Source organism: Myotis daubentonii, chromosome 2, assembly GCF_963259705.1.
Source record: "Myotis daubentonii chromosome 2, mMyoDau2.1, whole genome shotgun sequence".
NCBI classification, from domain to species: Eukaryota; Metazoa; Chordata; class Mammalia; order Chiroptera; family Vespertilionidae; genus Myotis; species Myotis daubentonii.
The window spans coordinates 56,791,648-56,806,879 of NC_081841.1; the positions used below are offsets into that span (position 1 = coordinate 56,791,648).

At 43.0% G+C, this 15,232-nt stretch overlaps 1 protein-coding gene and 1 non-coding gene across 6 annotated transcripts in view; both read left to right on the plus strand.

The window, feature by feature from the left end:
• The window catches only part of RBMS2 (RNA binding motif single stranded interacting protein 2), a 54,671-nt gene continuing 39,439 nt past the window's right edge, over window positions 1-15,232 (plus strand). For 2 of the 5 annotated variants that reach the window (XM_059683286.1, XM_059683287.1), the window contains exon 1: window positions 5-317. In XM_059683286.1, coding sequence (XP_059539269.1) covers window positions 252-317 — 66 coding nt within the window. In that variant the 5' untranslated portion in view covers window positions 5-251. Of the gene's footprint in view, window positions 318-15,232 lie in introns of all 5 variants that reach the window. The other 3 variants (XM_059683285.1, XM_059683283.1, XM_059683284.1) reach the window with 3 other exon arrangements.
• LOC132228866 (U6 spliceosomal RNA) lies at window positions 3,831-3,937 on the plus strand. Its single transcript, XR_009451476.1, has one exon. It is a non-coding gene; the product is annotated as a U6 spliceosomal RNA (small nuclear RNA).

Genomic DNA, 15,232 nt, shown 5'->3' on the forward strand with positions numbered 1-15,232 from the left:
CCCTCATTTTTCTCCCTCTTGCTCCTTTTCTCTCCCTTTCTCCTCCCCCTCACTTTACTCTCTCCCTCCCTCCTTCCCCTCCTTCCCTCCCTCCCTCTCTCTTCCTCCCTCTCCCTCTCCCCCTCTCCCTTTCTCTCCTTTCCTTCTCTCTCTCTCTCTCTCTCTCTCTCTCTCTCTCTCTCTCTCTCTCTCCCCCTCTCTCTTCCCTCCCTGTCCCTCTCCTCTCTTAGCTCCCTAATATTAAAGAGAAAATGCTGCTATCAGTGACTTCCAGACCTGGGATTTCAACTTTTGGCTATAACAAGAACAACAAAAAGGTAGGGAAAGTGCTTTTTTTGGAATTCAGCTACTTCCTTTTCTGGGGATCCGGGAGTGCTCTTGGCTTCAACATTCTCCTTAAGTCAGGAAAAGGATTCCTCTTCTCATCTCAGCACCTCTCTCTTTTCCACCACTTTCTGGCATCTTTCCTCACCTGGTCCTGAAGTTCCAGGAATTTACAGTCTTTGTATGTGAGGCCTGAGAAGGCAGGAGAATTAAAAACAAGTTTTTATCTTTGAGAAATGAAGTTAGTTTGACTTCCTGCTGATATACCTAATCTCCACAGGGATAATATGTCATCTCAGACCCTGGCCCCTAGCCCACCCCCCTCCAATATTATTTTATCTTTTTGGTTAACTGTTTCTGTTCTCCCCACCCCACCTTCCTTCCTACCCGTTTGACCAGCATTATCAGGTAGCAGAAATACAGTTGGTGAAATCACAACAGTTTCATCAAGACGGGGGGAGGGGGGGGGGGAGGGGGGGGTATAGTCTTCTAGACGAGAGCCTACCCCACCCAGCCCGAAGGGAAGGAGCCTTAAGAGAAGACATCCTTTAGGGCTAAGGCAGAGAGGTCCGTGATTCTGTGGGTTTGCTGGTGCTTTGAGATCTGTAGATGGCCAGGCTCAGCAGGGATCCTTGGAGTCTTTGGGATTAACCAGCGGCAGCCAAAAAGTTATCTTTGCTGGAGCCCAGAGGCCCTCTGGAGAGAGGTGGACGTCATGCCAGCATTTGCCAAGGAATATCCTTGGCAGTGTTTTGTTTTGTTTGTTTGTTTTTTGACATTTCAGGGCATACAATGCTGATTGGGGGGACTTCATGCTGTAACAGAAAGACCCTCTCTCAGTGTTGTAGCTGTTCTTTGAAGAAAAAAGGGACTGTAGACATTTAGGGATCTTTTGTCACCTGATGGGAGTGTTGGAAGTGGGGAAGGATTCCTGCTGCTTTCTCATATACATAAAGAGACTATTACAGGTAGATTTAAACAGAGTGTGTGATCGAGGCAGTGGGGAAAATGTTTAGACCCAAGATATTTAGCGTTAGTTTATAGGTGTTAGTTTATATGGTGTTCATTCTGTTTATATCCTTGAAAAAATATAGGTCTGTTGTTGGTTATTTATAATACATACACACATATTTATAACACATACACACACCTTGTATATGACTTTGATAGAGGGATAGTTCATCTGTCTTTCGTCTTTTCAAATCTTATATAGTACTAAATGAAAATTTCCTTCCTAATTTTTCCCCTCCAAGTCTTTCCAGTTAACCAGACCCATTAAAATAAAGTAAAATGAATTACAGGAATTAGTTTTTTTCCTCCTAGGGGTTTCATGTATTTGATGCTATCTAAATCTCCTCTTTTCTTAGCTCTCTACTCCCTCCCCCACTTGTAGTATAAAACAAAACAAAACATTTAACCATCTTCTAAATCTAGGATAGTGTAGGGGACAAAGAGGTATGCTTATGGGTTTGTATTTAAATCTTATATCTCTTCATGATAACTTGTAAGGTTTGAGAAGCAATTCAGGAAACATTGGCGGGGTGGGGGTAGATAAATACTTACTAATATATTTGTCAAGAATTATCAATAATTCTCATTATTGATGTTTCTATCTCCCTCTCCCTTCCTCTCTGAAATCAATAAAAATATATTTAAGAAGAAGAAGAAAAAAAGAATTCTTTGGGTTCTTACACATCAATGTTATGATGACATCACTTCGTGACTATATTTATGATTCCTGTGTGTATGTGTAGGTTTGTGACTATTTGGTATATTTAGACTAAAGCATTACTATATTGTTCTTTGTTTTTGTGAAGAAATATAGGGTTTAATGTGTTCACTTCTCTTTTGGGGAAAGTGTTTTGGATGGATTTGCTCATGTAATTTGTGCATTTTTTGTGTGTGTGTTAATCCTCACATGAGGATATTTTTTCCATTGCTTTTCAGAGAAAGTGGAAGGGTGGGGGGAGAGAGAGAGAGAAACATCAATGTGAGATAGACACAGAGACACATGGACTGGTTGCCTCCCCCACAGTCTGAAGGAGGGGGTGCCCTTGACCGGGGAATTGAATCCTCAAACCCTTGACCCTTCAGTATGCACACTGATGCTTTTACCACTGACCCATACCAGCCACAGCTAATTTGTGCATTTTTATACCCAAGGTATAATTTTAAAAATAACTTATTAATTTTTACTAGTAAATATAAGACATGCCAATTTAAAAAAAAAAAAAACTTAAGCATAAAGAGGTTTATAAAATTAAAAATCAAGTCCTCCCTTCATGTCCTGAAGTTTATTACCCAAATCTCACCCTTCAAGGAAAATAACTGGCAGCAGTTTGGAATATGTATCCTACCAGACTTTGTATGACAAGGTAAAGTTATAATTTTATGTTGGCTTATTTGCCATTTCTATTAAGAATTCAGTTTCGCCCTAACCGGTTTGGCTCAGTGGATAGAGCGTCGGCCTGCGGACTGAAAGGTCCCAGGTTCAATTCCGGCCAAGGGCATGTACCTCGGTTGCAGGCACATCCCCAGTAAGGAGTGTGCAGAAGGCAGCTGATCTATGTTTCTCTCCCATCGATGTTTCTAACTCTCTATCCCTCTCCCTTCCTCTCTGTAAAAAATCAATAAAATATATTTAAAAAAAAAAAAAGAATTCGGTTTCTTGCCTGGCTGGCGTGGCTCAGTGATTGAGCATCGACCTATGAACCAAGAGGTCATGGTTCGATTCCTGGTCAGGGCACAGGCCCGGGTTGCGGGCTCTTCCCCAGTGTGGGGTGTGCAGGAGGCAGCTGATCAATGATTCTCTCTCACCATTGATGTTTCTATCTCTCTTTCCCTCTCCCTTCCTCTCTGAAATCAATAAAAATATTTTTTTTTAAAAAGAATTTAGTTTCTCAAGTAGAACAAGTCCAGGTAATAACGTTCTTGGGCATGTCGAAAATATTTAAAAATTGAAAGAACAATCAAACTCTAAACTTCTGAAAAAGTACAAATTATAGAATATCTGCTTTAAACAAAAACACAGAGACCAATGGGATGGAATTGAGAGCCCAGAAATAAACCTACACATATATGGGCAATTAATTTATGATACAGGAGCCAAGAATACACAATAAATGGTGTTGGGAAAACTGGACAGCCACATGCAAAAGAATAAAACTAGATCACTATCTTATAACACGCACACAAATTAACTCAAGATGGATTGACGACTTGAATGTAAGAGCTGAAACAATAAAATACATAGAAGAAAACGTTAAGTACTAAGCTTCTGGACAATGGTTCACAATGGTGTTTTTTTTTAATTTGACTCTAAAGGCAAAGGTAACAAAAATAAATGAAATGGGTCTCCATCCAACTAAAAGGCTTCTGCACAGAGAGGAAACCATCAACAAAACAAAAAGGCCACTACCCAAATGGGAGAAGATATTTTCCTTTTTTTGGAGATGATATTTCCAATTAGAGGTTAATACCAAAATATATAAAGAACTCATACAACTGTGCTCGCTTCGGCAGCACATATACTACAATTGGAATGATACAGAGAAGATTAGCATGGCCCTTGCACAAGGATGACACGCAGGTTCGTGAAGCGTTCCATATTTAAAAAACAAAAAACAACTCATACAACTCAACAACAAAAAAATAAATAGTCCAAATAAAAAACAGGCAGAGGATCTGACTAGAAATTTTTTTCAAGCAAGACATACAGATGGCAAACAGACATATGAAAAGATGCTCAACACCACTAATTATTAGGGGAATGCAAATCAAAACAACACATGTAAAATTTCTAATAAAGGCAGATTTTTTCCTCAGGATGTAGTATTTTTGTTTGTTTGTTTGTTTGTTTGTTTGAATCCTTACCTGAGGATATTTTTCCATTGATTTTTAGAGAGAGTGGAAGGGAGAAAGACAGAGAAAAACATTGATGTGAGAGACACATCGATTGGTTGCCTTTGCACACACCCCGAGCAGGGCTGGGGATCGAGCCTTTATCCTCGGTACATGCCCTTGACTGCAGTTGAACCCAGGACCCTTCAGTCCCAAGCCTGATGCTCTTTCCGCTGAGCCAAACAGGCCAGGGCAAGATGTAGTGTTGAATATCCATTCCTTTCTTTGGAAGTAAAATAGTCACAGAAGGGGGAAAATGTGGATTTCAAAGAGATTTTCTGTAAAATAATGTGGTACATTAAATAAATCTATTTTAATGGTCTTTAATTAATCTTAGTTCATTAAAAAAAAAAAAAGCTAAAGTAAAAAGATCTGTGTTCTAGGGTCTCAACACTGATTCTTCAATGTTGGAAAGAGTTGCCTCAGTAGAGATTTGCAGGTAGGTGAGATTGAAAGAGGAAATGTTTGGGACTAAAGGAATTTCAGACTTGTAAAGGGCTTAACCACACCTTCCCTGACATCATCTTCCTGGCATGTGTTATTATATTTTAACTCCTCAGAGCATCAACAATCATTTCCTTTGGAAAAAAATAAAAGGGACTGGGATAATTTGCCTTTCCCAACATATTTTGCATAAATTTCTGTTTTCTCTTGATCTTATATTGAAAAATCAATGGAGAATGGGAGGCAATGATGAGCGTAAGACTGACTGGTGGGTGCCCTGGCTGGTTTGGCTCAGTGGATGGAGGGTCAGCCTGCGGACTGAAGGGTCCCAGGTTCGATTCCAGTCAAGGGCACATGCCTGGGTTGTGGGCTTGATCCCCAGTAGGGGTCATGCAGGAGGCAGCTGATCAATCATCACTGGTGTTTCTATCTCTCTCTACCTCTTCCTTCCTCCCTGAAATCTCTCTCTATATAGATAGATAGATAGATAGATAGATAGATAGATAGATAGATAGACTAGAGGCCTGGTGCACAAATTCGTGTACTGGTAGGGTCTGGCCAGCCCACCCCGATTGGGGCCGATTGGGCTGGGCTGGCCTGGGGGGAGGAGCCGTGGGCGGTTGGCCAGCCCGGTCCCTATTGTGATGGGGGGCCAATAGGGGGTGGGGCCAGCCAGGGGGAGGGGCCGTGGGCAGTTGGCCAGCTGGTCCTGCCCCCTGGTCAAACTCCCGGTCGAACTCCCAGTAAAGGGGACAATTTGCATATTAGCCTTTTATTATATAGGATAAAAGGCCGATCTGGCTTTGCCAGATCTTTACTCTTTTAGAAGCTTGAGTTACCTGAAATTTTCAGTTTACTCAAGAGAGAAGAAAATGAGAAGCAATACTATAAATTGTTTATAGTTCAGACAAGGAGAGAGAAATTTCTTTTGTTTACTACATTTTCATCTAGTTTCCATCAAATTATATTTAGTAGAACTGTGGACTAAGAACTTTTAGTTTTTAACATCTTTTGATTGGGGTAGCTATTAGTTCTGTTATCAGTAATACAATTAACTCAGTTGGTTAAAGTTTAGTGGTAATGTCTTTCCATTGATCCTCCTTTCCTGTTTTTGCACTATTACACAAATTTATGATCTCATTACAGATTATCTTTACTTTGATAATAAACATCTAGCATGATCTCCTTACCTCCTATTTCTCTGCCCCTAATCCTTGCCCCCAGGTAATTTTATACCTGCTGCCAGAACAGCCTTCCAACATTCCAGTAGTCTAGTGCTGAGCATTTCTTTTTTTTTTTTTTAATAAATCTTTATTGTTCAGATTATTACAGTTGTTCCTCTTTTTTCCCCCCATAACTCCCCTCCACCCAGTTTCCACCCCACTCCATGCCCATAACCCCCCCCACTGTCCTCATCCATAGGTGTACAATTTTTGTCCAGTCTCTTCCTACACCCCTCACACCCGCTTCTCCCCGATAATTCAGTCCACTCCCTTTCTATGCCCCTGATTCTATTATATTCACCACTTTATTCTGTTCATCAGATTTTTTATTCACTTGATTTTTAGATTCACTTGTTGATAGGTATGTATTTGTTGTCACTTTGTTGTTCATAATTTTTATCTTTACGTTTTTCTTCTTCTTCCTCTTTTTAAAGAATATCCTTCAGCATTTCATATAATATTGGTTTGGTGGTGATGAACTCCTTTAGCTTTTTCTTGTCTGTGAAGCTCTTTATCTGACCTTCAATTCTAAATGATAGCTTTGCTGGGTAGAGTAATCTTGGTTGTAAGTTCTTGCTATTCATCACTTTGAATATTTCTTCCCACTCCCTTCTGGCCTGCATAGTTTCTGTTGAGAAATCAGCTGACAGTTGTAGGGATACTCCCTTGTAGGTAACTAACTGTTTTTCTCTTGCTGCTTTTAAGATTCTCTCTTTGTCTTTTGCTCTTGGCATTTTAATTATGATGTGTCTTGGTGTGGTCCTTTTTGGATTCCTCTTGTTTGGGACTCTCTGTGCTTCCTTGACTTGTAAGTCTATTTCTTTCACCCGGTAGGGGAAGTTTTCTATCATTATTTCTTCAAATAGGTTTTCAATATCTTGCCCTCTCTCTTCTTCTGGCACCCCCTTAATTCGGATGTTGGTATACTTGAAGTTGTCCCAGAGGCTCCTTACATTATCTTCATATTTTTGGATTCTTTTTTCTTTTTTCTTTTCCGGTTGGGTGTTTTTTGCTTCTTCATATTTCAAATCTTTGACTTGATTCTTGCGATCCTCTAGTCTGCTGTTGGATCTCTGTATATTATTCTTTATTTCAGTCAGTGTATGCTTAATTTCTAGTTGGTCCTGTTTCATATCCTTGCGGGTCTCACTAAATTTCTCAGAGGTTTCTAGAAGATTCTTGAGTAACCTTATAACCATGGTTTTAAACTCTATATCCAGTAGTTTGCTTTCCTCCATTTCTTTCGTTTGTGACCAGTTTCTTTGTCTCCGCATTTTGGCTGCTTCCCTGTGTTGATAGAGTGGCTTTGTGTGCTAGGTGTCTTATAGGGCCCAGTGGCTCAGCCTCCCTAATTACCTGAGGTGGGCACTCTTGGTGCACCGCTTTGTGGGCTGTGTGCACAGTCCTGTTGTAGTTAAGCCTTGATTGCTGTTGGTATCACTGGGAGGAATTGACCATCAGGCCAACTGACTGTGAGGACCAGCTATGTCTACAATGGGAGAACTGCTGTGCTGGATACACCCTTATAGGGCAGGACTTGCTTCAGTGGGGCTTTGGTGCTCACTGAGTCTGCCCCTTGAGTGTGTCACTTATGGATATGAAGAGTTGTACTCTGTTATGGTCTCATGCTGACCACTGGATACATGGCTCTTGGATCTCCAAGGAGGTGCAAAGTCAGCCACTGCCTGAGGCCACCCAGCAGGAGCTACAGAGAGATCTGTAGATTTCTCCTCTTTGTTTGTGGTTTGGAAGTGCCCAGATGAAGCCCAGCTGTGAAGCAATGCAGGTTGCTGTCAAGCCTTGGCCTTCTTTTGAAAGCTTTGGCACTCTTTGACCCAGCAGCAGTTTATTAGGTTTTAGATTGCAAAAGAACAGGCCATTCATATGCAAAAGCCTTTGCTCACAGCTTTGGTGGGGTTGTAAAATTGGGTGGGGCAGGATCTCAGGGAATCACCAGGGTGGAGCAACCAGCAATGGCTGCCTGTCAGCCACGCCTCGGAGAGGTTCCCAGGTCTCTGTGTCCCGTGGCCCTGTGCAGGCACCTCTGCAAGCACCTCTGTGAGAAAGCTGCCCTCGCGTTCCTGTCCTGATGCCAGACAGTCTAGTTTCTCCCTGTAGGAGTCTGGGTCCCCAGAGTCTCGCCCAGAACTGGAGTTCAGAGCAATCAAGAGCTTCTATCTCCCTCCTGATTGAACAGCCTACCCAGTTGCCAGCCTATTTCTGTGCGTGCCTTTGTACCTCCGCACTTCCGCACCTCTGCACCTCCTACCAGTCTCAATGTGCTTTTCTCTTTCCTTCTAGTTGTATAACTTCCACTCAGCCAGCCTTCCCATGCTTCTGGATGATGTCCGTTTTGTCTTTTAGTTATAGTTTTGATGTGGTTGTGTGAGACAGTAAGTACAGGTGTGTAGCTATGCTGCCATCTGGGTTCCTCCCCTGCTGAGCATTTCTTGTATAAAACCTTTTTTTAAAAAAATATATATTTTTTTTATTGATTTCAGAGAGGACAGGAGAGGGAGAGAGAGATAGAAACATCAATGATGAGAATCATTGGTCAGCTACCTCCTGCACGCCTCCCTACCCCCCACTGGAGATCTAGTCTGCAACCCGGGCATGTGCCCTGACTGGGAATCGAACCGTAACCTCCTGGTTCATAGATAGACACTCAACCACTGAGCCACGCCAGCTGGGCTGTATAAAAACTTTTAATGACTATATAGTACCTGCTAAACAAAGTTCAAATCCTTAGCCCAGTACTCACTATTGATCTAGCCTTTCCTTATCTTCCCCATGTGCCCCCATTAACTACAAAAACCAGGGAAAAGAAAGGATTGCAACCCAGTACATGCAGACATGGCAAGCTATACTGCCCTGTGTGCCAAGATGGAGAGGTACTTATAGAGAGGAAAAAGGAAGGGAGGGGCAGTTACAACCATAGAGTTTCATTTAAGCATAGAGGTCTTCCAGAGGGTTCTCTCTCTCTCTCTCTCTCTCTCTCTCTTATATTTTTATTGATTTCAGAGAGGAAGGGAGAAGGAGAGAGAGACAGAAACATCAATGATGAATCGGCTGCCTCCTGCACACCCCACACTGGGGATCGAGCCTGCACGCCAGCCTGGAAGGTTCTCTTGATGCCATAGAATGCAAGAACTCATCTCATAAGCCCAACTCCTTCCACAGATCCTCCCAAATGATCAGGTTCATTATGTCTCAGTCATAATCTTTATCATTCCCCATGATTCCATACATTCACTCTGGTTTAGCCAGTTGTGTTACCTATAGTTCTCCTTTGATTGTTGGTTTATATTTCTCATGCTATAAGAAAATACTCTGTAAAACAAAAATATAGGTAAGAAATGGGACAGGGAAAATAAAGATTAGAATAAGAGGTCAGTTGGAATTAAATGCAAATGTGCAAACCATAATTTTATCCTGAAAGATGAAAATGGAAGAATAGTCGTTGATTTTGTCAGTGTAGGGGTGGTTGGTGACTTTGACAAACAATTTCAGAGTGGGGAGCAAAAAGCAAGGTTGAATGGGTTGATGAGTGAAACAAGGTAAGGAAGTATACATGGGGTGTGTACAGACCAGTCTTTTAAGAACTTTGATTAAGATGGAGAGCAGAACCCAATTAAAAAATGGACTAAAGATCTGAATGGATATTTCTCCAAAGAAGATCTATAAGTAGCCATGAAAAGATGCTCAGCGTCATTAGCCACTGAAGAACTGAAAGTCAAAACCACAGTGAGCTCACTTCACACTCTCCAGGACGGCTGTAATTAAAAAGACAGGCAGTAATGTAGAGTAATTGGACCTTTCATACACTGCTGGTAGGAATGTAAAATGGGCAGTTTCTTTGGAAAGCAGTTTGGCATTTCCTTAAAAGGTTAAACACATTTCTGGTTTATACCCAAGAGATATTAAGATCTATGTGCAGGGGCATGCTGGTAATGGCGCCAGAGAATAGGGAGAAGGCCGCTGAGGAGTGCGAAACAGCAGGTGATGGTCCCACAGAGGCCTGATCGCTGAGACACTCAGTCCACTGGAAAGTATGAGTGATTCTAGGCAGCAGTCGCTGTTCTTCATCACACCTTGGGTCCACAGGAGCTCTGTGCTGTGAGATAACATTGCACAATGAGGTGGCGGACCCTGAGATCAGGAGTACACAAGTAAGATGTGCAGGCAATTGCTGGTTTTGCACCCAGCTATTCTTGCATCACCTGTGCCTGGAATATTTAGCCAAATTTGGGTGGTGATGGCAATACCATTTTATAAAGCTAGAAAACTTAATGGCTATATTGAAAAATATGGGTAAAAGGTGGAGTCACCACAAAGAATAACTCCTGTAATTCTTCAAAACAGCCTTTTATATTCACTCATGGCTAGACTTGCTCCAGCCTGGAATAAAACTGGCTATCGGTTAGTACAATAAATTAATAAATAAAATAAAAGATGTCTACACAAAAACCTGGATACCAATATTCATAGCAGCATTGTCTATTATAGTCCAAATATTTCTCAACTGATAAATGGATAAATAAAATGTTGCATATACCCATCCAGTAGAATTTTTAATTTTATTCAATAAAAAGGAATAGAGTACTGATACATTCTACAAAATGGATAACCCTGAACACATTATGCCGGTGACAGAAGCCATTCACAGAAAAACACATATTATATATTTTCATTTATGTGAAACATCCAGAATAGGCAAATTCACAGAGAGCAGATTGGTGGTTGCCTAAGTCTTTGGGAAGGGGGATGGTTGGAAGGAAATGGGAGGGAGTGGTAATGGTGGGTAATGGGTTTCTTTTTAGGGTAATGAAAATGTTCTAAATTTTAAAAAAATATATGTTTTATTGATTTTAGGGAGAGGGAGAGAGAAACATCAATTGGCTGCCTCTTGCACACCCACTACTGGGAATCAAACTGGCAAGCTCTTGGTGTGTGGGATGATACTCAACCAACTGAGACACACTGGTCAGGGCAAAAATGTTCTAAAATTGATTGTGGTAATGGTTACACAACTCTGTGACCTAAATACCATTGATTTATACTTGAAATGGTTTAATTACATGGCATATAAATTATACATCAATACAATTATTTTTAAAAAGATGGGGAGCAGAGAAATGAGGTAAAGGCTGGCAGAGGATGGGGATGGTGTTGAGAGAATTTTCTTAAAGATGGGAGATAAAGGCTGGTGTGGCTCAGTGGGTGAGCATTGACCCAGGAACCAAGAGGTCACCGGTTCAATTCCTGGCCAGGGCACATGCCCAGATTGCAGGCTCAATCCCCAGTAGGGGGCCTGCAGGACGCAGTCAATTGATGATGTTTCAATTGATGATGTTTCTCTCTCATCGATGTTCCTATCTCTCCATCCTTCTCCTTTCCTCTCTTTCTAAAAAAAAAAAAAAATCAATAAAAACATTTAAAAAAAAAAGATGGGAGATAGATATGGAAGCCAAAATATAAAAAGAATCATGACAAGTTCCACTTATTTTCCAAATATATGTCATTATTTCTATCCCTCCCACTCTCTGATCCTTTTGTTGATGGGCCTTATGGATTCAGCCTCTGATTCTTTTGTTGTTTCTTCCTTTTGGAATGGCCTTTTTGTTCATTTATGCACTCCACCCACATTCATTAAGCAGCTGCAACGCGCTATGCGTTGGGGCTAGGCGAGGTTGTGGCCCTTTAAGAGCTTGCAGTCAAAATTGCCTTTCAAAACCCTGCCTACCTCTTTAAGTTCAGCTGAAATGTTACCTTTTCTGTAAAGCATCTCCAAAATCTCCACCTCTCTTCTTCTGAGCCTCCATCATACTTTGTACTTCTTTTAAGGTTTTTATATAATTTTGCATTGTATGAGAATCATTCAGGTGATTGTTTTATCTTCATTGCTGGAGTGCGTACCCTGTAAAGGTTATTCAGTTTATTGTTCTCCCGAACACCTGATACAGCACCTTCAGCCTATGTAGTAGTTATTTTAAAAATACATCCTGCCTTGGCCAGTGTGGCTCAGCTGTCTGGGCAGTGTTCCGTCGGGCACCGAAAGGTAGCTAGTTCGATTCCCAGTCAGGGCACATGTCTGGGTTTCAGGCTCCATCCCCAGTGGGGGACGTGCAGGAGGCAGCCAATCGATGTTTCACTCTCACATTGATATTTCTCTTTCCCTCTCCCTTCTCCTCTCCCTAAAAATCAATTTACAACAAATACACATCTATCAACAAGTGAATCTAAAAATCAAGTGAATAAATAATCTGATGAACAGAATAAACCGGTGATTATAATAGAATCAGGGGCATAGAAGGGAGTGGACTGACTATTCTCAGCGGGGTAAAGGGGTGTGGGGGATGCAGGAAGAGACTGGACAAAAATCGTGCGCCTATGGATGAGGACAGTGGGGGGGGTAAGGGCAGAGGGTGGGGTGGGAACTGGGTGGAGGGGAGCTATGGGGGGGGGAAGAGGAACAACTGTAATAATCTGAACAATAAAGATTTATTTTTTAAAAAATATTTTTAATTGATTTTTTACAGAGAGGAAGGGAGAGGGACAGAGAGTTAGAAACATCGATCAGCTGCCTCCTGCACACTCCCCACTGGGGATGTGCCCGCAACCAAGGTACATGCCCTTGACCGGAATCGAACCGGGGACCCTTCAGTCCGCAGGCCGACGCTCTAGCCACTGAGCCAAACCGGGTAGGGCTGAACAATAAAGATTTAATTTTAAAAAATAAATAATAAAAATTGCCGAAACCGGTTTGGCTCAGTGGATAGAGCGTAGGCCTGCGGACTGAAGGGTCCTGGGTTCGATTCCAGTCAAGGGCATGTAACTTGGTTGCGGGCATATCCCCAGTGGGAGATGTGCAGGAGGCAGCTGATGGATGTTTCTCTCTCATCGATGTTTCTAACTCTCTATCTCCCTTTCTCTCTGTAAAAAATCAATAAAATATATTAAAAATAAATAAATAAATAAATAAATAATAAAAATCAATTTAACAAATTTAAAGGCTATTAAAATATATCCTAATAAGTGTAATTTAGTTAAAGTTAGGCATTAAATTAAGGTTAAGCAAAGAGGGCAGTATTATCTAATAAAAGAGAAACATGGTAATTAGTGTATGGCCGCTACCCTTCCCATTGGCTAATCAGGGCGATATGCAAATTAACTGCCAGCCAAGATGGCGACCGGCAGCCAGGCAGCTTGAAACTAACATGAGGCTTGCTTGCTTCAGTGATGGAGGAAACCAACGTTCCCCGCCTTCCTTGCCGGCCTCTGAGCCTGCAGTTTGAAACACTGTAACAAATATAGAAGCTAAACAAAACCCCAGAAACCTGCTTTCAGCAAGCCGGGATCTCAGAGCTGGAGTTATACATTGTTTCGATTATAGAACCCAAACAAACCAGATACCTGCTTTCAGCAGCAGAGGCCTCAGAGCTGGAGCCAGAGCTAAAGCTGGCCCAGAATAAAAAAAAAAAAGAAAAAAAGGAGAAGTTGGGAGCTTCAGCCCTCAGCCCCTCACCCAGACTGGCCAGGCACCCCAGTGGGGACCCCCACCCTGATCCAGGACACCCTTCAGGGCAAACCAGCCGGCCCCCACCCGTGCACCAGGCCTCTATCCTATATAGTAAAAGGGTAATATGCCTCCCAGGAACCGGGATCAGCGTGACAGGGGGCAGCACCCAAACCCCCTGATCGCCCTGCGGCTCTGTGTGTGACAGAGGTCGGGGCCACAACCTCCCTATCGGCCCTACTCTGTGAGTGACACGGGGGAGCTCCTCAACCCCCTGATGGGCCCTGCTCTGTGCGTGACAGGGGGGAGCTCCCCAACCTCCTGATCGACCCTGCTCTGTGCGTGACAGGGTAAGGAGCCCCAACCCCCCTGATGGGCCCTGCTCTGTGCGTGACAGGGGGCAGCGCCCCAACCCCCTGATTGGCCCTGCTCTGAGTGTGACAGGGGGTGGCGCCGCAACCTCCCCATCAACCCTGCCTTGAGTGTGACAGGGAGCGGTGCCCCAACCCCCCAATCGGCCCTACCCTGAGCGTTACTGAGGGTGGCATCGCAACCTCCCGTCCGCCCTGCTCTGTGCATGATGGGGGGGGGGTGCCCCAACTCCCCAATCGGCCCTGCTCTGAGCCCTACCAGGGGCTGCAGCTAGGGATTGGGCCTGCCCTCTGCCACCGGGAGCAGGCCTAAGCCAGCAGGGCGTTATCTCCCAAGGGGTCCCAGACTGCGAGAGGGCACAGGCCTGGCTGAGGGACCCCCCCTTCCCCCCAAGTGCACAAATTTTTGTGCACCGGGCCTCTAGTATTCTATATAAAATGTGAAATGTGGACTTAGAGCTGAGTTTAAATGTGGCTTTTGTCACTTAAAAAGCCATGACCTAGTTCCAAGTTTCTTAGGCTCCCTGACCTTGTATCCTTCATTGTAAAGTACTGATATCCTTTATTGGGTTATTTTGAGGATCAGTAATATTTATTTTTTTTAAAATATGTTTTTAGCCCTAGCCAGTTTGGCTCAGTGGATAGAGCATTAGCCTGTGGACTGAAGGGTCTCAGGTTCAATTCCAGTCAAGGGCATGTACCTTCATTGCTGGCTCAATCTCCTGGCAGGTGCAGGAGGCAACCAATCGATGTGTCTCTCTCACATTAATGTCTCTCTCTCTCTCTCTCTCTCTCTCTCTCTCTCTCTCTCTCATCCCCCCACCCTTCCATTCTCTCTAAAAATCAATGGGAAAATATCCTTGGGTGAGGATTAACAGCTACAAAAAATATGTTTTTATTGGAGAGAGAGAGGGGGGGAGAGGGAGAGGGAGAGAGAGAGAGAGAGAGAGAGAGAGAGAGAGAGAGAGAGATTGATCGGCTGCCCCCTGCTGGGGATGGAGTTGTAACCCAGACTTGTGACCTGACCAGGAATGGAACCAGTGACCTCTTGGTACATGGGACGATGCTCAACCAACTGAGCCACACCAGCCAGGGTCGGGATCAGTGATATTTATATTTATAATCACATACCAGCATGTAAATAGATTGTTATTTCTTTTATCAAAAAACCCTTTTTCTTGATACCATTTTTTCCTGCTGCTGCCTCATTTCTCCTCTTCCTTTATTTATTTATTTTTAATATATTTGTATTGATTGAAGAGAGTGAGGGAGAGGGAGAGAGAGAGAGAGAGAGAGAAAGAGAAACATCAATGATGAGAGAAAATTATTGATCAGCTGCCTCCTGCACACCCCACACTGGGGATCAAGCCTGCAACCCGGGCATGTACCCTGACCCAGAATAGAACCATGACCTCTTGGTTCATAGGTCGACGCTCAACCCCTGAGCCTCACTG